This window comes from Schistocerca gregaria, chromosome 5 (assembly GCF_023897955.1).
Source record: "Schistocerca gregaria isolate iqSchGreg1 chromosome 5, iqSchGreg1.2, whole genome shotgun sequence".
NCBI classification, from domain to species: Eukaryota; Metazoa; Arthropoda; class Insecta; order Orthoptera; family Acrididae; genus Schistocerca; species Schistocerca gregaria.
This window is the reverse complement of record NC_064924.1, coordinates 424,019,027-424,045,843: the sequence shown is the minus strand read 5'-3', so window position 1 is coordinate 424,045,843 and position 26,817 is coordinate 424,019,027. Positions and strand designations below refer to the sequence as shown.

Here is a 26,817-nt window from a genome sequence, read left to right as displayed (position 1 = left end):
CAGGCAATGCTTTTCATACAATTCTGCCATTCTTTGATGAATTTCCGTTCCCCGCTTCCTTTCGCTGTCCAGAAATGCACTGCATATAGTAGCTCCTTCATGTCTGCCTCTGCCATACGAGAACAAGTAATGGACTCACTACAACATTCTGCGTCATCCCGCATCAATGGTCGAAGACTGCCAAAGAATGGCGACGCAGTGTGTTCAGCGATGAATTGCGGTTCTGCACTACTCCCGATGATCATCGTCGGCTAGTAAGGTAGGGATCTTGGGAAAAGTCCCATTTTTCCAGTGTTTTGGAGAGGCAGTCCTTGCGCAATGATGTGAGGAACTATCGTGTATGGCATCACGGCTGTTAATAATTGGTACCTTGGCAGAACAACGATATATCACGGACAACCTGTATCTTCATGTGGTAGCCCTCACGCGACAGTATTGTGGTACAATTTTTCAGTAGGACTGTACTTATCTACATATGGCACATACCTCTATGAACTATCAGCGTTATGTTGAGGTACTCCCGTGGCCAGAAAAATCCCCAAATCCTTCCCCAACAGAGTGTGGGACTAGCTTGGACATCAACTCCGTCCCCGTGCAATATCCAGAATATCAAAGACTATTTACAACAGCTGTGAGCCGGTTTTGCCTCAGGAGAAGATGGTATGGCTTTGTGAGACCTTTCCTAACCGCATCAGAGCATACATCTACGCCACGGGTTGTGCGACGCCACACTGGTAAGTAGGGTCATACTGTCAAGTTCTTCATAAATATGACTCGATTTCGTAATCTTTGAAATAATCTCACATACCTCCTCAAACGTGAAGTTTCATTTAGTTTCCTCCTTTCCTCCTGGGTGCTTAACTTGTTTCATCAGGCAGGGTACATAATGACGATGTGGTAGTCATGTGCCATCTTTGAGTTCCAATGGATATACAGGTGCTGTTACGAAGAGCGATAATTCTGGTTTCTAATATAATGTCATGTTTAGCGCTAACCAGAAAAGAGCGAGACCCTAGTTTTGCTAAAAGTTGTGATGTTTTAAGGACAGTTGTCTTCGGAATGGCGTTAGAATAGTCTTATTTAACAAATATGACAACTGTCAGAATGATGACATAGCAGGATATATCAGTGTAATTGAACCGAATGTCTTAACATGAGCAGTCGGTGTGGTTTGAGGAACAGTCCACTCCCACGTGGCTGCTTAGGTGACGTCACTCCTACTGAGCATGCCGAGATAGATGAGCAGGCTTTGTACATCTACATGTGTTGTTGCCGCAGTTGATGAATGTGCATGAGGATGGTTTCCTAACGCCTTGGGTGCATCGCTTTCGCTATTTCCAATGGGATAAATTGACGCAGCAGTGTTCATCTTTGATACCCTAGTGTATGATGTTCTACTAAATCAACTCCAGTATCCGCGCATTTTGCGCTTTTATTGACGCTCTTACTCCAACTTCCGGTTGTTTTCTTTTGTGTGCGAGCTAGACGTGTCACAAAAACTCACTTCAAAATTTTACGTTCTAACGTTTTAATTACGGAATAAACGTGCTGTTCGTACCATTTTTTATTATATAAGGGGAAAAAAACTTCCATCTACGGTCGTTGCTGCAGCATATATTCAATCCAGCGTGACTCGAGTGCAGGTGTACAAACATCGACATGTAGGCAAGTGGATAGAGTGGTCTTCGACGGAAAATTTTTGATCGTCCCTTAAATTCCACTTATTATACAAAAAATTTTTGTGTTGTGATATAAACTCACTTCTTATTATGTAGTTAGCTGTAAGCTAAATTCACGATTTATACAAATTTCGGCAGAAGTGTTCACATTGAGACAATTGTTCCCCCTAATTTCAGATAATCCCTTCATTTTTAAAGGCAGCTATTTGAGAATTTGTGGAAGCTTAAAAGCGTCGTCCGTAACGTATTTCTACATCTACATCTACATCCATACTCCGCAAGCCACCTGACGGTGTGTGGCGGAGGGTACCCTGAGTACCTCTATCGGTTCTCCCTTCTATTCCAGTCTCGTATTGTACGTGGAAAGAAGGATTGTCGGTATGCTTCTGTGTGGGCTCTAATCTCTCTGATTTTATCCTCATGGTCTCTTCGCGAGATATACGTAGGAGGGAGCAATATACTGCTTGACTCTTCGGTGAAGGTATGTTCTCGAAACTTTAACAAAAGCCCGTACCGAGCTACTGAGCGTCTCTCCTGCAGAGTCTTCCACTGGAGTTTATATATCATCTCCGTAACGCTTTCGCAATTACTAAATGATCCTGTAACGAAGCGCGCTGCTCTCCGTTGGATCTTCTCTAACTCCTCTATCAACCCTACCTGGTGCGGATCCCACACTGCTGAGCAGTATTCCAGCATTGGGCGAACAAGCGTACTGTAACCTACTTCCTTTCTTGTCGGATTGCATTTCCTTAGGATTCTTCCAATGAATCTCAGTCTGGCATCTGCTTTACCGACGATCAACTTTATATGATCATTCCATTTTAAATCACTCCTAATGCGTACTCCCAGATAATTTATGGAATTAACTGCTTCCAGTTGCTGACCTGCTATTTTATAGCTAAATGATAAGGGACCTATTTTTCTATGTATTCGCATCACATTGCACTTGTCTACATTGAGATTCAATTGCCATTCCGTGCACCATGCGTCAATTCGCTGCAGATCCTCCTGCATTTGAGTACAATTTTCCATTGTTGCAACCTCTCGATACACCACAGCATCATCTGCAAAAAGCCTCAGTGAACTTCGGATGTCATCCACCAGGTCATTCATGTATATTGTGAATAGCAACGGTCCTATGACACTCCCCTGCGGCATACCTGAAATCACTATTACTTCGGAAGACTTCTCTCCATTGAGAATGACATGCTGCGTTCTGTTATCTAGGAACTCCTCAATCCAATCACACAATTGATCTGATATTCCGTATGCTCTTACTTTGTTCATTAAACGACTGTGGGGAATTGTCTCAACCGCCTTGCGGAAGTCAAGAAACACGGCATCTACCTGTGAATCCGTGTCTAAGGCCCTCTTGAGTCTCGTGGACGAATAGCGCGAGCTGGGTTTCACACGACCGTCTTTTTCGAAACCCATGCTGATTCCTACAGAGTAGATTTCTAGTCTCCAGAAAAGACATTATACTCGAACATAATACGTGTTCCAAAATTCTACAACTGATCGACGTTAGAGATATAGGTCTATAGTTCTGCACATGTGTTCGACGTCCCTTCTTGAAAACGGGGATGACCTGTGCCCTTTTCCAATCTTTGGAACGCTTCCCTCTTCTAGAGACCTACGGTACACCGCTGCAAGAAGGGGGGCAAGTTCCTTCGCGTACTCTGTGTAAAATCGAACTGGTATCCCATCAGGACCAGCGGCCTTTCCTCTTTTGAGCGATTTTCATAGGATATTGGCGGTCATGCGTTATATTCGTGTAGTCTACAAATTTTGGTAGCATTATCTTGTTCAAGAAATTATTTTCTCGTATATAAATAAGTCATACAGAACTGCAATCAGTCACTTTTTCGAATAATTATGTTTCATGGAATAAAACATAATTATTCAAAAAAGTAACTGGTTGTAGTTCTGTATAACTTATTAAATTCAATATACAGTTACGGTTCTAAAATATCCGTAATGGATAATTATAATTATTTTCTCTGAATTATAGAGCAGATAGTTTTGTGATTGGTGCAGTATTTTCACCTCTCTCCGCTAACTGATTAGTTTGTTCCGAGGAAGTGGTTGAAAGTTCACGACCACAACATAGCTCTTAACTTATTTCGACAGCTCGTATCATACGTGTGGTCTGAATCAGAGGTCTTGTGAAGAGGTGGGTCAAGAACGTATGTGGATTTCGTGACTGCTGAGATTGAGAGTGCAATGAATGTGAAACATCCAACCGACTTGGGATACCGATTATTCAAATCACTTTTTAAATTTCTGCAAAATGGTACAACTTTATAAGGTACCTCGAAGAAAATGGTCTATTGATCCATAAAGAGTGGCGACACAGAAAATATATTTCGTGTGAAACACAAATAGCTCTGCGTTTACACGAAGTAGTTAGTGTTACTTACGTCATAAGGGAGTTAGGATGACAATCCTTAAAGTAAATGAAATATTTCAGTGTGGTGAAACCTATCTATAAGTTACAAGGAATAAATTTCTCCACCGAATGTGTCAATGTTTTGTCGCCAACCACTCATATACGCAGAAAGGGGTGTCGCGACATAATTAGAGAAGTAAGAGCCCATACGGAAAGATTTAGATGTTTATGTTTCCTTAGTCCTAGGGCGTAGAACGCTAGAGTTGTACACTATATTATCAAAAGTATCCGGACACCCTTATGCAATGCAGAATTGACCACTAGGTGTCACGACAGGCTGATCCGCCACTTTGAAAGGAAGCAGGGAATATAGTGTTGTGACCTCAGAAGCAGTTACAGCTGAATGGTTCGCTCAGGGGAGCACAGTGATTTCGAACGAGGACTAGTCACTGGTCGTCACCTGAGTGAGAAATCCATCAGGGAAATGTTTACTCCTTCAAAGCTGAGTGTTGTTGACGTGACTGTGAGGTGGAAACGCTAAGGAACAAAGCAGAGCTAAAGCAAGACCAGGCAAACCTCGTGTAATGGCTAGCAGTGACGGTCGAGCGTTGCGGAAGGTGAGTGTAAAAATTCGCATGGAATCAGCGGAAGCCGCGCGGGGTAGCCGAGCGGTCATTGGCCATCCTGTCACGGTTCGCGCGGCTCCTCCCGTCGGTGCTTCGAGTCCTCCCTCGGGCTTAGGTGTGTGTGTGTTGTCCGTAGCGTAAGTTAGTTTAAGTTAGATTAAGTTGTGTATCAGCTTAGGGACCGATGACCTCAGCAGTTTGGCCCCATTAAGATCTTACCACAAATTTCCAAATCAGCGGAAGGAGTCACTGATGAGTTCCTCAGTGTTACCTGCACTCCAGCTAGCTCAATGACTGTGCGTAAGGAGCTATAAAGGAAGGTGTGCAATGCTCGATCAGCTCCTCACAGGCCACTCATTTCTGTAGTCAGAGCTAAGCGACGCCACTGGACAATCGATATCTGGAAACGAGTATTTCGCAGTGATGAATCACGCTATGCCCTGTGGCAATCCGATGGAAGGATTTGAATTTGGCGAATGACTAGAAAACGTTAGCTACCATCGTGTGTAGTGTCAACACTGAAGTACGGAGGAGATGGCGTTACGGTATGGGGATGTTTTTCGTGAATAAGTTGTGGTCTCCTTATTGTGCTTAAGAAAGCGGAAAATGCGGGATGAGCGAACGGTTTCAATACGATGATCGTATTAGCCTGACAAGGCACCTTGTTATGAAGCAGCATGTGCCAGGCAGTGCTTTGTGGACAATAGCGTTCCTGAAATGGACTCGCCTGCGCGGAGTCCCGACTTGTACCCAATGGATCACCTTAGGTGTGAGGTAAAATGTCGCCTTCTCTCTAAACTCCATCGTCCAACATCAGTACCTTCTATGATTACGGATCTTGAGGAAGAATGGCAGTCATTCCTTCATAGGCATTCAGAAACCTCGCTGTAAGTGTCCCCAGCGCAGTTCCAGCAGCCATACACGTGAAAAGTGCACACCACATATTACTGCTCGCTGACAGGTGTCCAGGTATTTATGGTCAAATAGGTTAGTTTGCGATATGTACGGCAGAGATACCACCAAAGTGGTACTTGCGGGTAACGGATTGCAAACTCTGGCCTGACGGGAGCCGTGTCCAGGTGACCGAGGCGATGCCGGTGTAGTACACTACTGGCCATTAAAATTGCTACACCAAGAAGAAATGCAGGTCATAAACGGGTATTCATTGGACAAATATATTATACTAGAACTGACATGTGATTACATTTTCACACAATTTGGGTGCATAGATCCTGAAAAATCAGTACCCACAACAACCACCTCTGGCCGTAATAGCGGCTTTGATACGATTGGGCATTGAGTCAAACAGAGCTTGGATGGCGTGTACAGGTGCAGTTGCCCATGCACCTTCAACACGATACCACAGTTCCACAATTGACCAGACGTTTCAAATTGGTGACAGATCTGGAGGATTTGCTGGCCAGGGCAGCAGTCGAACATATTCTGTATCCAGAAAGACCCGTACACGACCTGCAACTTGCGGTCGTGCATTATCCTGCTGAAATGTAGGGTTTCGCAGGGCTCGAATGAAGGGTAGAGGCACGGGTCGTAACACATCTGAAATGTAACGTCCACTGTTCAGAGTTCCGTCAATGCGAACAAGAGGTGACCGATATGTGTAACCAATGGCACCCCATATCATCACGCCGGGTGCTACGCCAGTATGGCGATGACGAATAGACGCTTCCAATAGGCGTTCACCGCGATGTTGCCACACACGGATGCGACTATCATGATGCTGTAAACAGAACCTGGATTCATCCGAAAAAATGACGTTTTGCCATTCGTGCATCCAGGTTAGTCGTTGAGTACACCATCGCAGGCGCTCCTGTCTGTGATGCAGCGTCAAGGGTAACCGCAGCTATGGTCTCCGAGCTGATAGTCCATTCTGCTGCACGCGTCGTCAAACTGTTCGTGCAGATGGTTGTTGTCTTGCAAACGCTCCCATCTGTTGACTCAGGTAACGAGACGTGGGCATACGATCCGTTACAGCCATGCGGATAAGATGCCTGTCATCTTGACTGCTAGTGACACGAGGCCGTTGGGATCCAGCACGGCGTTGCGTATTACCCTCCTGAACCCACCGATTCCATATTCTGCTAACAGTCATTGGATCTCGACCAACGCGAGCAGCAATGTCGCGATACGATAAATCGCTATTGCGATAGGCTAGAATCCGACCTTTATCAAAGTCTGAAAGGTGACGGTACGCATTTCTCCTCCTTACACGAATCATCACAACAACGTTTCACCAGGCAACGCCGTTCAAATGCTGTTTGCGTATGAGAAAACGGTTGGAAACTTTCCTCATGTCAGCACGTTGCAGGTGTCGCCACCGGCGCCAACCTTGTGTGAATGCTCTGAAAACTAATCATTTGCATATCACAGCATCTTCTTCCTGTCGGTTAAATTTCGCGTGTGTAGCACGTCATCTTCGTGGTGTAGCAATTTTAATGGCCAGTAGTGTAGCTCAGCGTGTTCGGTCAGACGGTTAGCTATCCTCTCTAATAATAATAATTTTTAAAAAAACCTGTGTGAATGGATCTACGACGAACTCGAACAGATGTTATGGGACATCCGCCCGAACAAATGGAACGAAGAATATGAGATTTAAAATAAAATATAAAAAAAATCGGTTAAGGCAACCGTTGTAGGGAAGCGGAGAATTCAGGTTCGAATCCAGGTGAGGCACAAATTTTCAACCTTCACCACTGATTTACCTATTTCAATACCTGCAGGTGGCTGACGGTCCAGATTTCTAAAAATCTTGCAATCTCGTCCGACATAGCACTTAACCCTATAGTGTAGTTTGAAAGTGATGTCTAGCAGTAGGTGTGCATTGTAGAGTTGTCATGAAGATGTAGAGCCTGGCTACTTTTTCGTGTGGCTCTCGCTTTTGTAGAGTGCTGTTGACAGAGAGGCAGCAGGGCAGGGGCCGCAAATGACACACCTGCGAGCAGCGCGGGCACTGCGGCCGCCGGCCCCTCGTCCTCGCCCTCGGCGATGGGCATGAGGCAGGGCGCGAACCGGCGCGCCGCCAGCCGGCTCTTGGACAGCGACACCACCTCCCGCAGCTTCGACAGGAACTCCAGCGCCGCCAGCGGTGGCGACTGCAACAACACGGCACGACACATTAGGTCCGTGTCAGGACCGTATAACAATTCCTAGGTAACAAGAGGACCGTACGAACTTCTCACCAATTTCATTCATATTGACAGGATATGTAAGGCACCGTTTTCGAGAAAATGGGTTTTGAAAATGTTATGCGTGCTTATATACGAGGGTGAGTCAAATAAAAACCTTAAATATTTTATTAAATATTATTCAAAAATGGTTCAAAGGGCTCTGATCACTATGGGACTTAACTTCTGAGGTCATCAGTCCCCTAGAACGTAAACTACTTAAACCTAACTAACCTAAGGACATCACACACATCCATGCCAGAAGCAGGATTCGAACCTGCGACCGTAGCGGTCGCGGGGTTCCAGACTGTAGCGCCTAGAACCGCTCGGCCACACGGGACGGCCAAATATTATTTATTGTGCAGAAGTGGTACAAAGCTGTATCACTTTTCAACATAATCTCCCCTACGGTCAATGCAAGTCCTCCAGCGCTTACAAATAGTATAAATTACTTCAGAAAAAAATTCTTTTGGTAGTTCGCTAAACCACTCGTGCACCGCGTGGCGTACCTCTTGATCAAAACGGAGCTTCTTTCCTCCCATTGCGTCTTTGAGTGTTCCAAACATATGGAAATCATTTGGTGATGAGGAATGGCGCCTTTCCTTGCTCGCTCTCTTTGTTTCCGGTTGGTGGAAGTGAACCCACGTTTCGTCCCCAGTAACGATTCTTGCAAAGAAGCCATCACCTTCTCGATCGAAGCGCCGAAGAAGCTCTTCACAAGCATCAACACATCGTTCTCTCATTTCAGGAGTCAGCTGCCGTGGCACCCATCTTGCAGACACTTTGTGAAACTGGAGCACATCAGTCACAATGTGGTGTGCTGACCCATGACTAATCTGTAAACATGCTGTGATGTCATTCAGTGTCACTCGGCGGTTTTCCTTCACTATGGCTTCAACTGCTGCAATGTTCTGTGGAGTCACAACTCGTTGTGCCTGACCTGGACGAGGAGCATCTTCCACTGAAGTCACACCATTTGCGAGCTTCCATCTCCATTCGAAGACTTACTGCTGTGACAAACATGCATCACCGTACTGAATCTTCATTCGTCGATGAATTTCAATATGTTTCACACCTTCACTACGAAAAAACCGAATAACAGGACGCTGTTCCTCCCTGGTGCAAGTCGCAAGTGGGGCAGCCATCTTTATACTGATACTGCGACGGTATGTGTGCATCTGCAGTATGCTGCCACCTACAGGCCATTTTGTACGCTGTTTGTAGTACGCTTACCAACTTACAGGATAACGGCGCGAAATTTCGATTTGTTATTACAAATTTAAGGTTTTTATTTGACTCACCCTCGTACTTTGTATGGTGGGAAGCATTCAGCAAGTATGATCATAGTTCCATAAACGCGAGGTTATTGTATCGAATCTCGTTGTTGGTATTTTTTTTCCATTCCCACATAATCATAACAAATAGTATGCTTCGTACAACACGAAATTGTAAGATAAACGAAAACCTTTTATGAATTTAAATCAAGTTTTTGTTTCTCAATAAATGCGTTGAAAAGACGATGCACATTCAAAAATTCGGCGTTAATTACGTTTGCGGTATGTAGTAATAATTATTGTTTTCTATATTTCTACGATCAGTATCATCCTGATTCATGCGCTGTTCCATACGTTACACATTATACTTGTCACGAGTGTATATATAAATGAATAAATAAAATGACTATACGGATATAACTGAACCTCCTTACGAAAAAAATTATTTTTTCAGGGTAGAGTTTAGGAAATAATAAATATTGATAATTTGCACATTCATAATAAGTACGTTGTTAGAATTACGCGCGAATGAAGAAAAGGCACCGGCAGCGAGATTAGATCCAGATACGTTGCGACTAAGAAACTAAATGTTTACTCACTCGACTGCAACTCCTTGAACACTAGCGACCATACGAAGTTTATAAGTACGCCTAAAATTTAGAACTGTTTTCTCGAAAACGGCCGAGGGTTCCGTCTTCCTGTTTACATACGTTGAAGTTCTAGTCGTACACTACACACCCTGTCATTATGAATCAAATCAATGAGGGGAAGATCGTTCGGTCCCCTTGTAAGTACAAAATGGCCTGCTTCAATCCATGTATTTGAGGAACCTAGAAGGCAGACCCTCTTCTGATTAGAAAATAAGTGATTAGATATTCGATGTCCTCTCGGCGTCTTTGAAGCGCTAGGTTCAAGAAACCCTTACTCAAAAAAGAGATTTGCTCTATTCATAAATCTAACTATTAACAAATGTCTCTACGTATCACCAGTTATAAACAACATCTCAGAAACTAGCCTGGAGATATCACCCTATAACGTACTACATCTACATCTGGATTTGTTTTCCATAGTCAGTGTGGTTTTTATGCCACTCTTGCCTGTTCGATTCGTGAAATGATTGTCGATAAACCTTACCATGACTTTTAATTTCTCCAATTTTTTAGACTTGATCGTTTCTCGAGAAGAATGTGGGAGGAAGTAACATATTATTCGAGTCTTCGTGCAATGTACGCTTTCGGAATTTCAACGGTAAACCTATCCGTGACGCACAACATCTCCCTTGTAGCAACTGCAGTTTCTTGAGCATCTCCTTAACGCTCTCTCACCGATTAAACTATCGCGTGACGAGATGCGCCTTTTTTCCTTGGATCTTCTCCATCTTTTCTATTATTCCAGACCGATGAGCAATACTCTAGAATCGAACGAACAAGCGTTTTGTAACCCACTTTTTATTGCTTCAATTACGAGGGGCATTCAATAAGTAATGCAGCACATGTTTTTACTGGCAAATTTAGGTTTAAAAAAAGTGCAGTATTTGCTGTGGGACATCGTGAAATATTTCCGCTTAAGCCTGTATAATTTTCTTTTTAATTTGGGATAGGTGGTGGCGCTATACGTACCATTCAAAATGGCGTCTGTAACGGATGTGCGTGCCACGCAGAGAGCTGTCATTGAGTTTCTTCGCCTCGCGGAGTAGTCGTGCGGTCTAGGGCGTCTTGTTACGGTCCGCGCGGCTACCCCCGTCGAAGGTTCGAGTCCTACCTTGGGCATGGGTGCGTGTATTGTCCATGGCGTAAGTTAGTTTAAGTTAGATTAAGTAGTGTGTAAGCTTAGGGACCGAGGACCTAAGCAGTTTAGTCCCATAAGATATAACCACATATTTTTTTTTTAGTTTCTTCTGATTGAAAACCAGGTTATCGCAGATATTCAAAGGCACTTGCATTCAAAGGCGTCTGTCATCATCGCAATGAGATCACACAAAAATATCTGATCTGCACGTACCACCTGGCCGTACGCAGCTGTAACTCCTGCAGTGTTGTAACGTGCGGACACTCTCATTCGAGGTGGTCGACAGATCACAATCAAACACCACGCTGCACAACTGGACGTCTCTGTCGGTAGTGCTGACACACTGATCCAGCAGTAGACGCACTCAACGGTGAGTGCCCGCGGAGTTCCTCGCTGCCTAACGGGAGACCGTAAAGATCAGCGGAGAACCATCTCGTCTTAATTACTTGCGTGTTACGAGGCTGATCATGTGCAGTTTTTTGCCAGACATCGTCACAAGTAATGAAACATGTGTTCGCCACCGCACCGGGAACAAAACGGCAATCAAATGGCTCTGAGCACTATGGGACTTAACATCTGAGGTCATCAGTCGCCTAGAACTTAGAACTACTTTAATCTAACTAACCTAAGGACATCACACACATCCATGCCCGAGGCAGGATTCGAACCTGCGACAGTAGCAGTCACGCGGTTCCGGACTAAAGCGCCTAGAACCGCTCGGTCACCCCGGCCGGCCAAAACGGCAATCAATCGAGTGGCACCACACAACGCCTCCTCGGGAAAGGAAATTCAAAGCCGCACCCTCAGCTGGTAGTCATGACGGCGGTCTTCTGCGACTGTGAAGGCGTTTCTCTGTTTGATCTCCTCCCTCAAGGTGCACCGATTCTCTCTGAAGTGTATTGAGCAGGAAACCGAATAAAAGAGTAGAGCGTGTCCGTCGCCGTAAAACTCCTCCTTCATGACAACGTAAGGCATCACACAAGTGGGCGTACCGGAGAGGAGCACACAAAAATTAATTGGACTGTTCTTAATTATCCATCCTACAGCCCGGATCTCGCACGTTCAGACTTCCATCTGTTTGGAGTCCGAGCTAGGTGGCGCAGTGGTTAGCACACTGGACTCGCATTCGGGAGGACGATTGTTCAATCCCGCGTTCGGCCATCCTGATTTAGGTTTTCCGTGATTTCCCAAAATCGCTCCAGGCAAATGCTGGGATGGTTCCTTTGAAAGGGCACGGCCGATTTCCTTACCCGCCCTCCCCTAATCCGATGAGACCGATGACCTCGCAGTTTGGTATCTTCCCCCAAACAACCTAAACCAACCCACCTGTTTGGACCAATGAAGGTTGAGCTCCGGGAGAAGCAATACGTGGATCATGAGGAGGTTACTGATGCAGCAAAACGTTCAGTCCGATGTCGACCAGCAGGGTGGTACCAAGCAGGCGTACATGTCCTCCTAACAAGGTGACGTAAGGCCGTCGCATTGAACGGAGATTATGTTTAAAAATAGGTTTTTGTACCAAAAGGGGGGGGGGATGATGTGTTGTATTGGAATCCTGGATGAAACTAGCCTGCTTACAGAAAAAAATTGTTTCTTTACTTATTAAACATCCCCCATACATTTCATTAAGGCTCTTCCAGGTAAACTCAGCCTCATGTGTGGTTTTTATACAGTTTTTCATGTGGTTGTTCCACTTTGACGTTTCGAATGGTTATTCGTACGCATTTTATTATGATGACTGTTTCTAGCGATTCATCGCAGGTAGTGTAATCGAACAGGACTGCCTTTGTTCACCTGTATATGTGTAATACGTTACATTTATTTACGTTTCCGAGTCAACTTCCAGCCCCTGCAGCAGTCGTTGATCTTCTGCAGGTCTTCTGACGTTGCAAACTTCCTCTAAATAACAGCATCGTCCGCGAATAGCCTTTACGCAAACCCTATTGTTATCCAGTAACGGCTCTATCACATTCCATTGGAGTACAGTTGACATTAAATTTAAATTTGTCGATTGCGTTCTGTTAGTAACGACATGTTAAATTCTGTTTACAAGGAAGACCTGAAGCCTGGTCCACTAGTCGGTGAGCTCGTATTTTGTTCAGTAAGCGACAGTGCAGCAGTGCATCGAAGTGCTTGACTGAAGTGAAGAAACGCAGCATCAAATAGTACGACGTTGCCTAGCGCTGCGGACCTCGTGGACATACACAGTTTCGCAACATCTACGTTTGCGGTACCCATGTTGATTTTTACACAGCAAATATTCGTTTTCCAGAAAACTTATAATTCTTGAGCATAAAACATATACTAATAATAAAACTGCAAAATCGAGGTATCTGTCTGCTTGAACACATAATCGCCAAATCTACTAGACGATTTCTCATGAGGTTTTCACAGGTACCTTAAATTTGCTTCGGGAAACGTATAGGTTTTTTTCATTGAAATCGGGTCACGAAAGAGGAGATATCGTGATTTAAAGTTTCAGGAGTCTGCTAAGCTTGCGAGGAGTACACGGCAAGTGCCACAACCTAATTTCCCAGAAACTTCGCTCAGTGGAGGAGGACCCACAATACGCGAATGAAACGACTGTCAAAGTTTTTAACGTCACTTAGATGACTTTTAGAGCGCTATGACCTCAGCGCAATTGTTGGCTTAGTGATTTGCCGCGGTTTCTCAGTTTTTGCGCCCGTTTTGGAAACCCTATTGTTTTTATTTATTTCATTTTTTCATTTATCATTCCATGTCCGCAGAAGATTACTACACAAATGTTTCTTATTAAGTTAGGGGATACAAGGGCGCTGTTTTACTTATAAATGTAAAATTACAACTAGATTTCACAGTAAGGGTTATACATTTATTACATAATAGACAGGGTTAGTCACCTAATGTTACCGCTGGATATATTTCGTAAACCACATCAAATACTGACGAATCGATTCCACAGACAAAACGTGAGGAGAGGGGCTAGTGTAACTGGTTAATACAAACCATAAAAAAAATGCACGGAAGTATGTTTTTTAACACAAACCTACGTTTTTTTTAATGGAACCCCGTTAGTTTTGTTAGCACATCTGAACATATAAACAAATACGTAATCAGTGCCGTTTGTTGCGTTGTAAAATGTTAATTACATCCGGAGATATTGCAACCTAAAGTTGACGCTTGAGTACCACTCCTCCGCTGTTCGATCGTTTGTATCGGAGAGCACCGAACAGGTACACGTACACACGTGGTTTCCGTTTTCAATTACGGAGTGGAATAAAGTGTGTCCCGCCACGTCAGGCCAATAGATGTTCAATGTGGTGGCCATCATTTGCTGCACACAATTGCAATCTCTGGCGTAATGAATGTTGTAAATGCCGCAGTACATCTGGTGTAATGTTGCCGCAGGCTGCCACAATACGTTGTTTCATATCCTCTGGGGTTGTAGGCACATCACGGTACACATTCTCCTTTAACGTACCCCACAGAAAGAAGTCCAGAGGTGTATGATTAGGAGAACGGGCTGGCCAATTTATGCGTCCTCCACGTCCTATGAAACGCCCGTCGAACCTGTACCTCACCTCTCATGGTAATGTACATGTGCGTCAGTGAAAAAGACCAATAAAAAGGTGTTAGCACGTGGACGTAATGTGCTGTTCCAGTCTCTTCTGTACCTAAGGTCCATCACCGTTCCCTTTGTGTCCCTACGTAATTCGGTGCTCTCCGATACACACGATCGAACAGCGGAGGAGTGGTACTCAGGAGTCAACTTTAGGTTACAATATCTCCGGGTGTAATTAACATTTTACAATGCAACAAACGGCACTGATTACGTATTTGTTTATATGTTCAGATGTGCTAACAAAACTAACGGGGTTCCATTAAAAAAAACGTAGGTTTGTGTTAAAAAACATACTTCCGTGCATTTTTTATGGTTTGTATTAACCAGTTACACTAGCTCCACTCCTCACGTTCGGTCTGTGGAATCGATTCGTCAGTATTTGATGTGGTTTACAAAATATATCCAGCGGTAAGGTTAGGTGACTCACCCTGTGTATGTTTGTGTCAAGATTTTGAACATGGCTGCGCCACAGAAACTGTGCATGCAAGAGCTTCATTGCATTCGAAATAACAGCCAACCAGTTGCAAAATAATGGTTCAATTAACCCGAATTTTGCAGCTGGTTGCCTGTTATTTCGAATGCATATACGTGTGTGTTGCACTTTCGAGGGTTACAATCCTTCTAATTTTTCACATTCTTATATTTAATTCTGAGATCAGTTCTTAATTATTATGTTTTATTTTCATTTTCATTCTTCAGGAAGATTTGGTGCTTCCTTATTGGATGATATTAATCGTAGAAGTATTCGAAACATAGGAATTCCGAGCACCAAGACCATTGCGCGAAGGCAGGATGGCCACAGCGATATTTCTTCGTGTGGATCTCACTCGGGAAAGACATTTCGTTAACATTGCTGATGATTTCAAGCTTTGGCATTAATTTCACGGCAAACCACGTATAACTGATAACTTTCTCGAAAATTGGCGCTTCCAGCTGAGTATGCACCAAGATACGCCTCAGGAGTTTCACCGAAAACAATTAAAAATAATTTTTCGATTCAGCAATTGACTTTTCTTTTTCTTTTCATTTTTACGTGTAATTCATTCATCAGATATACAGTTTAGTAGACGAATAAGGACGATGTTATTTCAAAATACATTTGAAAACATTTGTGCACTAATCTACCACGAAAATGGGTAGACAAATGAAAAACAAAATAAAAATAATAGCAGGTTTTCGAATACGGGCCGTAAGCGCTAAACCGCGACCATGACCATTTTGCCACCTCTTCAGTTGAACTCTTTACTTGCTAAAAGGCACAGAACATACTTCGAAAACTTTGATCGTCGTTTTCTGAGAAACGGTCGAATATCTACGGATAAACTGAGACATGGGCTCGCTTATTTTAGGTCATCTTCCGTTAAGCTAAGATTCTGGGAAATAACGTTATAGCATTTGCCGTGTTCTCCTCGTCGGTAGTTCGGATGTTTACCTTTGTGAAGGCGTAGCACACCTAAGAAACAATCGAGGGCGCTGTTAGTTTTTATTACCTCAGTGACAGAAATATTTTCGGAAATTTACGGCTGTAACAGAAGTAAGCGCTGCAATCTTATCTTTACGAATACAAATTAACAATGGACATACCTGGCTAGGATATACGAATATAATGATTTCGCTTTATGAATTAAAAAGCTTAACGAAAGTGCGTTGCTTCTTTCTATGCGTTCCATTTATGTTTGACTTCTTAGCTAAGAAAAACGAATTTGTTGACGACTTGATGCTAGAAGGATTCATTTTTTACGAACTTAGGTGCGGAACCCTAGAAAGCGAGGGCATTTAAAGCGTACTTTAATCTTAGTTGCGAAGCACGGGCGTATGACTGGTGTCCCATAATTTTAGAAAATATTAACAACAGTAATTTCGAGCTATATTTGTGTGTCCCAACGAACATTCTTGAAAGCGGAAATCAACCGTGCTTTTTTCCAAACACTAGGTACCCTTCCGTTGTTCTAGTGTTCTAGTGACCTACCGCTAGAAGGGCAGCAAGTTCTTTCGCCTAATTCCTATCGAATGTCATGGTGATCACTTTCGGTCCATACACTTTACCACAAGTCAGTATTTGAGTTGACTTTCCATTCTACAATCGCTTATCTCAGTATCTGACATTTCATCGTTCATGCGATGACGGAAAGGAGAAGGCTTAAAATGATCTTTCGTGGTAAAACTACCGTATATCAATATTTCGGGTTTGTCTTCGTTATTTTCCGTTTCGTTCACTGTGTGACTGAAATAATAGTGATATTCCACGTGTCATCCGCCACACATCGTAAGGCGGCATGAGGTATTGTTGGGTTGGTGCATAAGTTCGAAGCGTTTTTTCTTAAGTTTAATAAAAACAACAGACAAATATAACGGAGACTTTAGTCATCAATAATACATTCTTCTTCACTACTTACAAGAGTGTGCGAACGCTAGGGTAACTTTTTGAGTCCGAAGAACTCGTCGACCCTGGTTCGGAGTGTATTTTCATCCGAAAAGGAAGTTCCTTAAAGGTTGTTTGATAGAGTGTGCAAAAGATGAAAATCTGAGGGCGTAAGATGAGGTGCATAAGGTGGGCGCGGAATGACTACCCAACCCACCTCCAGTGTAGCGTTTCTTCTCAGTCTAGCAAAATGCATGCTAGCGCTACCGTACAGCAGCATCACTTCACGCAGTCTTCCTGGTCGTTGTTCTTGGTGTGCTTTTGCAAGACGTCTCAGTTGTTGACAGTAAATGTCAGCAATGATAGTTACACTTCGGGAAAGCAATTTTTAGCATACCACACCGTCACTGTTCTACCAGATGCATAACATTATATTTCGTGGATGCGCGCAGGTTCTTGTATGGGGAGTTGCTGTCTTGTTTGGGCTCGACCATTCCTTTCTTTTCCTTATGTTAGCTTAAAGACAGCATTTATCGTCACCAGTAACTGTACAGGATAGGAATGGTCAGTGTTGTTCACGAGCCAGTTGATGACAAGAGGTGCACATACGGCCACCAGCTGGTTTTTGTCATCTGGGCTTAGGGCATACACCCGATTTTTGGAGCTTGCCCATTGCATGCAAATGTTGCACGATGGTGGAATGATCACAGTTCCCGAGTACACTGCTGTTGATCATTGTTGATTAATGCGTTTAAACGATTATCAAACCCCAAAGGTCTTCATGAGCGTGTAGAGTAACTAATGTCAAAAAGGTCCTCCTTAAAAGGAGAAAACAATTTTTTTGCCGTGCTCAGTCCCATGACATTATCTCTATACTCAGGGCAAATGCGTATTAGATTATATTAAATTCAGTTTTTGCTTCATAGAGCCAAAAATAAGATGACTGTTGTTGATGCGGAACATGTCAGTAAGTATAATATAAAAAACGTAAAACATCTGAATATAATACTCACTACCCTGGTCATTTGTCAGGAGATTGTCAAAATAGGTGAATATATTACAGTAAACAGGACCTGCTAATATTTACAGAATTGATACTCTGTCATGATGAAAGATAGTTACGCACTTTTAATAAATTTATCGTACACAAAATACCTAATCTTGTCTGTTGTGACCACATGCTGTCAAAACTGAAATCTAATAGACATTTTTACTTAAGCTGGTCTAATAGCCCGTGTTAAGACATTCATATATAGAGCAGAAAGAGTTTCCTCTCAAAAAGTCTTTCAAAACCTGCTTAAACTGTGTTTTATCTAAAACCAGGTTTTTTATGGTCGCTGGCAATTTATTGTAAATGTATGCTCCTGAATACTGGACCCCTTTCTGGACCAAAGTAAGTGATTTTAGGGCTTTATGTATATTATTCTTATTTCTAGCAGTGATGCTGTGTATAGATCTGTTGGTTGCAAATATTACTTGCAAAAAATTTCAATAAGAAATAAATATACTGAGAGGCAGTGGTTAGAACACAAAGTTCCTTTAACAGGTTTCTACACGAAGTTCTTTAATTTACATCACAAGTAAGTCTTATTACACGCTTTTGCACGATAAAAACTTTTAGTCGGTTTGACAAGTATGCCAGAATATGATCCTGTATGACATGATAGAATGAAAGTAAGAAAAGTATGCAAGTTTTTTAATTATTTATATCTCCTGCATATGACATCATCCGCACTGCAAATACCGACTTGTTTAGGCGCTTCAGCAATTCTGTAGTATGCCGTTCCCACCTGAATTTATTATTAAGTTGTAATTCCAGAAATTTAACACTGTCAATCTCTTCGATCTGCATGTCTTCGTATGTTACACTCTTGCTGGAGGGAAATCTTTTACAGGTTCTAATTGGCATATAGTGGGTCTTTTCAAAGTTTAATGACAGTGAGTTAGCTTTAAACCATTTGTTAAAATCAGTGAAAATTTGATTAGCAGACATTTCTACGTCTGTACTTGACTTGCTACTTATTGCAGTGGTTGTACCATCTGCAAACAAAACAAACTTAGCATCTGGCAATGTAACAGACGAGAGGCCGTTAATGTGCACAAGAAAAAGCAATGGATCCAAGATGGAACCTTGAGGAACACCACATATAATTAATTCCCAATCAGATGAAGACTTACTACTTACTGCACAGGTATATCACAACGACAGCCTTTGTTTCCCTGTTAGTTAGATAAGACTCAAACTATTTCGCAACAGTGCCAGTGACACCATAATATTATAACTGTGAATCACAGTCAAAGGCTTTTGACAGGTCACAGAAAATGCCAGTGGCCTATAATTTGTTATCTAACGAATTTTAAGTACTTTCTCACTGTTTGTGTAACTAGCTTTCTTTATATCAGAACCCTTGAGAAACCCAAACTGTGACTTGGACAACATATTATTTGTAGTCAGATGCCTAAGGATACGCTTGAATACCACTTTTTCAAATATTTTGGAAAAAGCCAGCAAAAGTGAAATTGTTTGGTAGTTTGATGGTATCTCTGTATCCCCCTTTTGTAAATAGGCTTAACTTCAGCATATTTTAGGCAGTCTGGAAATATTTCATAGATAAGAGGTTGATCATACAAATAACTCAAGATAGAACTCAACTTACATGACCACTCTTTCATTAATTTTGATGACATATTATCATAAACACTAGAATTCTAAGATTTTAAGGATTTTATGATGGACGATACTTCTCTGGGAGATGTGAGTATCATTCCCATTTTACTGAAGTTATTTATAAAGACTGGTCTCAGATACTCCATTGCTCTCTTTACCAGACCCGATAATCACAAGCTGTCAGTAACAGAAACAAAGTACTTGTTTAAGAAGTTTGCAACACTACAAGAACTTGTTACCGACGTCTCATTTAGTTTTAGAGCCGTTTGTTCCTCTTCCTTTTTGGTCCCATCTGTCTCTGTCTTCACTATATCTCTTATAGTTTTCATTTTGTTGCCTGGTGTAATTATCTTTTTCTCGTAATAAAGCCGCTTAGATTTCTGGATTACTTGCTTCAATATTTTGCAGAATCCTTTGTAATGCATTATAACGCTAACATCAGAGCCATTCCTAGATAATAGATACAGTCTCCTTTTTGTCCAACACTATATCTTTATTGTTTATGTAATCCATGGTTTATTTTTAGACTTCTGGTTGATCTGAGTTACCTTTAGGGAGAAACAGTTTTCAACAAGGAAGTAATTTTATAAATGAATGCTTTGTCTTTTCCATTTGAGTCAGATGTATTGTTAACATCTATGCAGTTCACGTCTTTGGGCAGTCTTCTAAGCTTCTGAATTTTTGATTCATTTTTTACCCTCTTGTACCCAGATTTAATAGATTTTTTATCCTAGCAAGTTTCAACATTTAACACAAGATTCTGCATGTCATGATCAGATTTACTATTGCTTTTGTGATACAGCTTTTTTTCCCTAGATTTGTTTACAAAGATATTGTAAATAGCAGTTCAAAAATGGCTCTGAGCACTATGGGACTCAACTGCTGTGGTCATTAGTCCCCTAGAACTTAGAACTACTTAAACCTAACTAACCTAAGGACATCACACACATCCATGCCCGAGGCAGGATTCGAACCTGCGACCGTGGCAGTCGCACGGTTCCGGACTGCGCGCCTAGAACCGCAATAGCAGTTCCAGAGCAGTTACATATCCTAATTGCAAAGTTCAAAGTAGGAATTCAATTGAATAAAAGTATTACTGACTGCAATAATTGTTCACTGACACAACTTTTCAATAAATCCACATTAAAATCACCAGCAACCATGATTTCTTTGTTTTTTTGCTGTGAGGTGGGACGATAGACCTTCCGGATATTTTATAAAGAGGTTAAAATTTCCTGAAGGTGCTTAGTATATACTTATTATGAAATCCTACTTCTGTCGCACAAGCTTTTGAGTGCTACACTGAGCAAAATTTATTAATATCAGTATTTTTGAAATCAAAACAGTTTCTGACAAAAATGGCAAATCCTCCTTTGTCCATATTTTCTATACAGAAGTAAGAAGCTATCTTGAATCCTGTAACATTTAATATATCTGTACCATATGACTCCTCTGCTGGTGTTAGTCCTCCATTGAACTCAAACATAAGAATATGTCGGAAATGTTCCGATTTTTTCTCTTGGCATACCATTTTCTAGCGTCCACAACTCTAGTCATTATCACCAAACGACAAAACGATTATAGGGAAACTCAAATATCAGCATTGAAATACAAACAAAAAATTACAATCGATAAATAAACCCATAGCGACCAGAATACCGACATGAGAAACTAAAACGCTACGAACTTATGCGCCAACGCAATAGATGTAAAAGATTTAAAAATCAGCTTACACTACAAAGAAAAGGAAAAGCTGTGGGACGCAGACCTTGAGCATGTCCGGCTCGAAGAAGACGGGATTGAAGTAGAGCCTGCGGCGGTGGTGGTGCGCCTGCAGCGGCCTGACGGCGGCCGGCGGCCCCCGGCCCTGCATCTCCGCCCCCACGGGAGGCTGCCGCGCGTACCCGCCGCCCCCGCCGCCTCCACCGGAGCCGGTCAGCGCCAGGTCTGCCGTCTCGACGATCTGCAGCGCCTCCTCCGGCAGGCACTCGCTGGCACCGCTACTGGCGCCGGACACCAGCAGGCAGCCGGCAGGTTCCAGCAGCGCCGCCTCCACCTGTAGTCCGATAGACAACACATCAAGTGAGCCCTGCCTCCGTAAATATTATCGTAATACTAGATAGTGAGTGCCAGAGGCCTTGTCGCAGTGGTAACACCGGTTCCCGTCAGATTACCGGAGTTAAGCGCTGTCGGGCTGGGCTACCACTTGGATGGGTGACCATCCGGTCTGCCGAGCGCTGTTGGCAAGCGGGGTGCACTCAGCCCTCGTGAGGCAAACTGAGGAACTACCTGACTGAGAAGTAGCGGCCCCAGTCTCGTAAAATGACGTACGACCGGGAGAGCGGTGTGCTGACCACATACCCCTGCATATTCGCATCCAAAGACGCCTGTGGGCTGAGGATGACACGGCGGCTGGTCGGTACCGTTGGGCCTTCTAAGGCCTGTTCGGACGGAGATAGTAAGTGTTGCGCGTTATTACACACTGTAAACATATACAGCAGGATATTGACTATTTAATGATACTAACAACTGTAGTAAAAATAGAGAGGGAGGTTTATAGATTAACGTCCCTTAAGCGAAGGATCATTACAGACATGGAGACAGAGCAGAATCTTAGTTAGGGAATGGATGAGAATGGAAGTTGGCCTTACTGTTGAAAAGAAACCATCAAGGAATTTACCTTAAGAATTTCAGAGAAATCGCGGAAATCCTAAATCAGGATAATTGGACAGAGATTTGAAGCGTCGTCCTCCAGAATACGAGTCCATTGTGCTAACCAGTGTGGTACCTTGGCCGGCTTAGCGTATTAGTCGTAACTACGTACTATTGTCATAAGCGACGTAGTTGCAATTTACTAACATAACACAGCTAAGTATGTATATCTTATAGGTGCCTGAGATTTCAAACGGTATCTGGAACCATAAAGTTCCATTTGACAGCTCAGTACTATCCTCAACTTGTTGAACCTCGAATACATCTACAATCAGTTAAAAATTTGAACAAGAGCAGTATCACGACTTACTCTACTACCTAGGCAGCAGGTTGAAACTCAATACCAACCAATAAATGGAAAAAATAGGCTAATGCACCCTGTGATAAAGGAGGCGGATTCCTTCCAGCTGTTATGTCCTCCCCCCCCCCCCCCCCCGGTCCATTTTGTTTTACAAATTCTTTCAATAATGTTATTTTTATGACATGTACACAGTACTAAATATCTTGAACATTAACTCATGGAGTATGTAGCTTCATTTCTTTATCTGTTATATTCATTTGGTTAATTAGAATCCGTTAGATTACTTAGAAACTATGCTAACTACAAAACAGCAGTGATTTAAAACTCCATTATCGTTGTGCATATGTATACATATCCTCAACTGCTAACTTTCAGGTGAAGTACATCAAAAGTATGTACATTGATCGCCCAGAACATTATTACCCTCGACCTACTATCGATATACATCCGTCCAGAAGACAATAGCGTCACCTGGCAGGGAACAGGGAATGACTGCTAGTCAGACACACGCACGGTGCATGTAGTATTAGTGAACATGTTGTCCATGTGTAGAATGTGGAAGACGTACGATCTATCTCAGTTTGACTGTGGTGGCCTGGAAGTTCGGCACGAGCATTTTGGAAACTGCACGACTTTTCGGATTTTCGAGGAGTGTTGGGGTGAGCGTGTCCAGCACGTGACGAAACCAAGGTGAAAACACGTCCAGACATCGTGTAGTTTGCGGCCACCCCTCATTACAGATGTCAGACGTCATAGGCCGGGCAGACTGGTAAAAGAGGACAGGCGACGGACTGTGGTGGAACTAAAATCAGACTTTAATTCTGGGCAGAGTGCAAGTGTGTCTGAACATACAGAGCACCGAACACTCCGGCTGACGACCCATGCATTGTACCAACACCACTACATCGGCGACTACGACTTTAATGGTCACGTGACTGTCGGCATTGGACGTTGGCGCAGTGGCAGAGCATTGCATGGTCTGATGAATCCCGATACCTTCTTCATCATGCCGATGGGAGGGCGCGAATCCGTCATCTACCAGGGGAACACCTCCTTGACACCTGTATTGTGGGACGGAGACAAGCTGGTGGCGGCTCCATTATGCTCTGAGGAACAGTCACATGGGCGTTTGTAGACCCAGTGGAGCTTGTGCAAGACACCATGACGGCCAAAGAGTATCTTACAATGGTTGGAGATAACATACAGCCCTTCATGATGATCATGTTTCCCGACGGACGTGGCATTTTTCCACAAGATAATGTGCCGTGTCACAAGGCCAGAAGTGTGATGGAGCAGCTCGAAGAACACAGTAGTGAGTTCTAATTGATTTGCTGGTCCTCCAACTCGCCAGATGTGGACTCGATCGAACACATCTGAGATGTAATTGAATGTGGCGTCAGAGCTCATCGACCCCCTCCACGGAATTTACAGAAATCAGGTGACTTGTGTGTGCAGATGAGGTGGCAACTTCCTCCAGCGGCCTACCATGGCCTGACTGCTTCCATGCCACGACGCGTTGCTGTTATTAGCCGTGCCAAGGGTGGACATGTCGGCCATTATGTACGTGATCATAATGTTCTGGCTGATCAGTGTATAAATAAATGAAATACATGTAGAGCTAATGTTGGAAAGGCGTTAGCAACTTTTGCATTCATTTAGTTTCAGACTAATTAACATACTTAGCTAAAACATTGTACTGAAACAAAATACTACATTTTGGCAAAGTAGACAGAGTAATTCAGCAGTTGTATCTAAAAGTTCACATTCAGAAGAAACCTTCCCCACCATTCAATTAATCAAGAATGTATACTTTTAGTTGTAACTTGTAAAACTCCATCGAACAATAATAGATAAATGTAATCTTATAAAAGAGAGGCTTATAAAAGAGGGACTTACAAAAGAGAGACTGTTGAAAGCCAAGTCAGTCAGTCCGCAGGAGATTATGATAAGAGCAATATCTGTGCCGGAAACTACTGCACAATGTATCCAGACTAATTATTACAAACCGCACGTAGTAAAAGATACAGAGTTTTATCTAAATTTCGTTTTGGAAAATTTACACAGCAATTGATTTTTATTGATTGACTGTGAACTCCTAATTAATTTTATGAACTGTGCTAAGCTTCAGTAATGCCTTTTGTAAACTGTGGCAGGATGATTGGACTGTGAACTGAGTTATTTCCAAATTATATCTACTGTGCACATCGGTTTCGTTTCGATATGACTATGTACTTGGAAGGAGAGTGTAATTAGCGAATGTGTTAATGATTTACTTACCACAAGTTAGTTATTATGAATCAGTCTGTCTCTGTTAGGTTACTAAACTCAAACAATCACGTTACAGGACATCATCAGAGTGTAGTATGTGGCTTACCCTTTATCTGTGCGTAAATTATAATGAATGAGACTCTATCTGCCCATAAGCCATTGGTTATTTAATATCAAAGTGCCATTACAGGTTTTTGAACTGTAAACTTGGTGTGGAATCATTAGAAAGAGCACACTTTCGCCAGTTACGTTTCAGTCAGATTCGATGGAGGCGCAACTACCGGAGGCATATTTGCTTAGGTAAGTAGATAAAGTTACAACCCCTGCCAAAGGATGTTAGGTATTTTGACAGAATGTGGTCCATATAATGTGTATTTATGCACAATTAAAAAGATTAGGGCGCAGAGATACAACTGAACGTCTGAACATGTTTACTCTGAATGTAAGAAGGATACTGAATTTAGACATGGACAGGACATAAGACTAAACAGTGTGTGTGTATTATAGAGAAAAGTGGCAGCAGCTTGCTACTCTAACTAACAGTAAACACAAAGCTGAACTAGATAAGCCCAAATGTGCAAGAAATATCCAGAACGAAAGAGAATTATGTCTCAATCAAAACAGGTCAGCCGGCCGCGGTGGTCTCGCGGTTCTAGGCGCGCAGTCCGGAACCGTGCGACTGCTACGGTCGCAGGTTCGAATCTTGCCTCGGGCATGGATGTGTGTGATGTCCTTAGGTTAGTTAGGTTTAAGTAGTTCTAAGTTCTAGGGGACTAATGACCACAGCAGTTGAGTCCCATAGTGCTCAGAGCCATTTGAACCAACCAGATTAACATGCCGAGACCGCGAAGAGACGATAACGCCAGAAAGAAGAAGAAAATCAGAGAATTTCAATGGTAGTCTCATAGTAGTAATGTAGTTTGGGTAGTGACGGTTTGCATATTTGAGTTTACTATAGACTGAATGTCGGAGTACTTAGCAGCTCCAGGAATATTGAGTCATAATTGCTATATAACATTGCACGTCTACTTAAAGAAATGTTAAAGATAGTTGACTGTTAGTTCTAAGGTAATAAATAGTGAGTTCTTACGACTAATTATTCCGCTATAAATAAAAGCATTCAGCGTGTTGAAATGATTTTTCGAATTAATTATTTGCATTATTGTTAACGTTGTTATTATGCAACCTGCATTAGGTAACAAGACTCAGGTTTAGTTTGTAACAACAATAAATATATAGTTTACCACCTTACAAGGTTCAAATCACCTGTCTCCTCATCTTACACTTTCCCTTATTTCTTACATTAAGTAACCCATGTCTAACAGACTTGAACGCCATTATTAATGCCTTCGCTGTCAACTGCACATTCAGAAAACAGCAAAGAAGGCTTTCCGAGTATCCTGTCCGTTGTGTGCTTCTTTCCCTTCGTTAATGTAGTATTTTCGTGACGATGATAAAAATCTCCAGGGACTGGAAAAGGGATAAACAGATCGCTCTCGGACATGGAAATCTGGTCCAAAAAAATGGAGTTGAAAGTTGAAAGAAAAATGTGAACATTTCCTATTGTTAGCAGATTAACAGTACAAATTAAAAAGTTCTAGTAGACACATTTTTGCTATAGCTTTATTTATCTGCATAACTAACACAAGGTGCTCCATTCACAGCAGCTGTTAAACGAGGCGTCCTCCAGTTCTATGCGTGTACGACATCGTCACACAAAGTTCAGTCACACCAGTTCGAACAACCCTGGTGATGTTCGGACAATCCTTCCCAGGAGATCTTTTTCACTTTCTGAAGGAGTCTCATACAGAGTACATTTCATGTGACGCCAAGAGGGGAAATAAAGTGAGGCCAGAACAGGTGAATGAGGTGACCATGAAATAAGACCTCTTATACCTAAGTATCTTTGTACAAGACGTGCAATGTGAGCCGAAGCACCATAGTGCCAGAAACACACATGTTCACGA

The 26,817-nt window shown here is 42.6% G+C and overlaps 1 protein-coding gene across 1 annotated transcript in view; it reads right to left on the bottom strand.

Annotated features, from left to right (window-relative positions):
- LOC126273368 (uncharacterized) overlaps positions 1-26,817 on the bottom strand; it is a 536,417-nt gene that overhangs the window by 66,571 nt on the left and 443,029 nt on the right. The window contains exons 9-10 of the mRNA XM_049976918.1: positions 21,338-21,625; positions 7,645-7,804 (exon numbers count right to left, since the gene is read on the bottom strand). Of these exons, the coding sequence (XP_049832875.1) occupies positions 7,645-7,804; positions 21,338-21,625 (448 nt within the window). The remainder of the gene's footprint in view (positions 1-7,644; positions 7,805-21,337; positions 21,626-26,817) is intronic.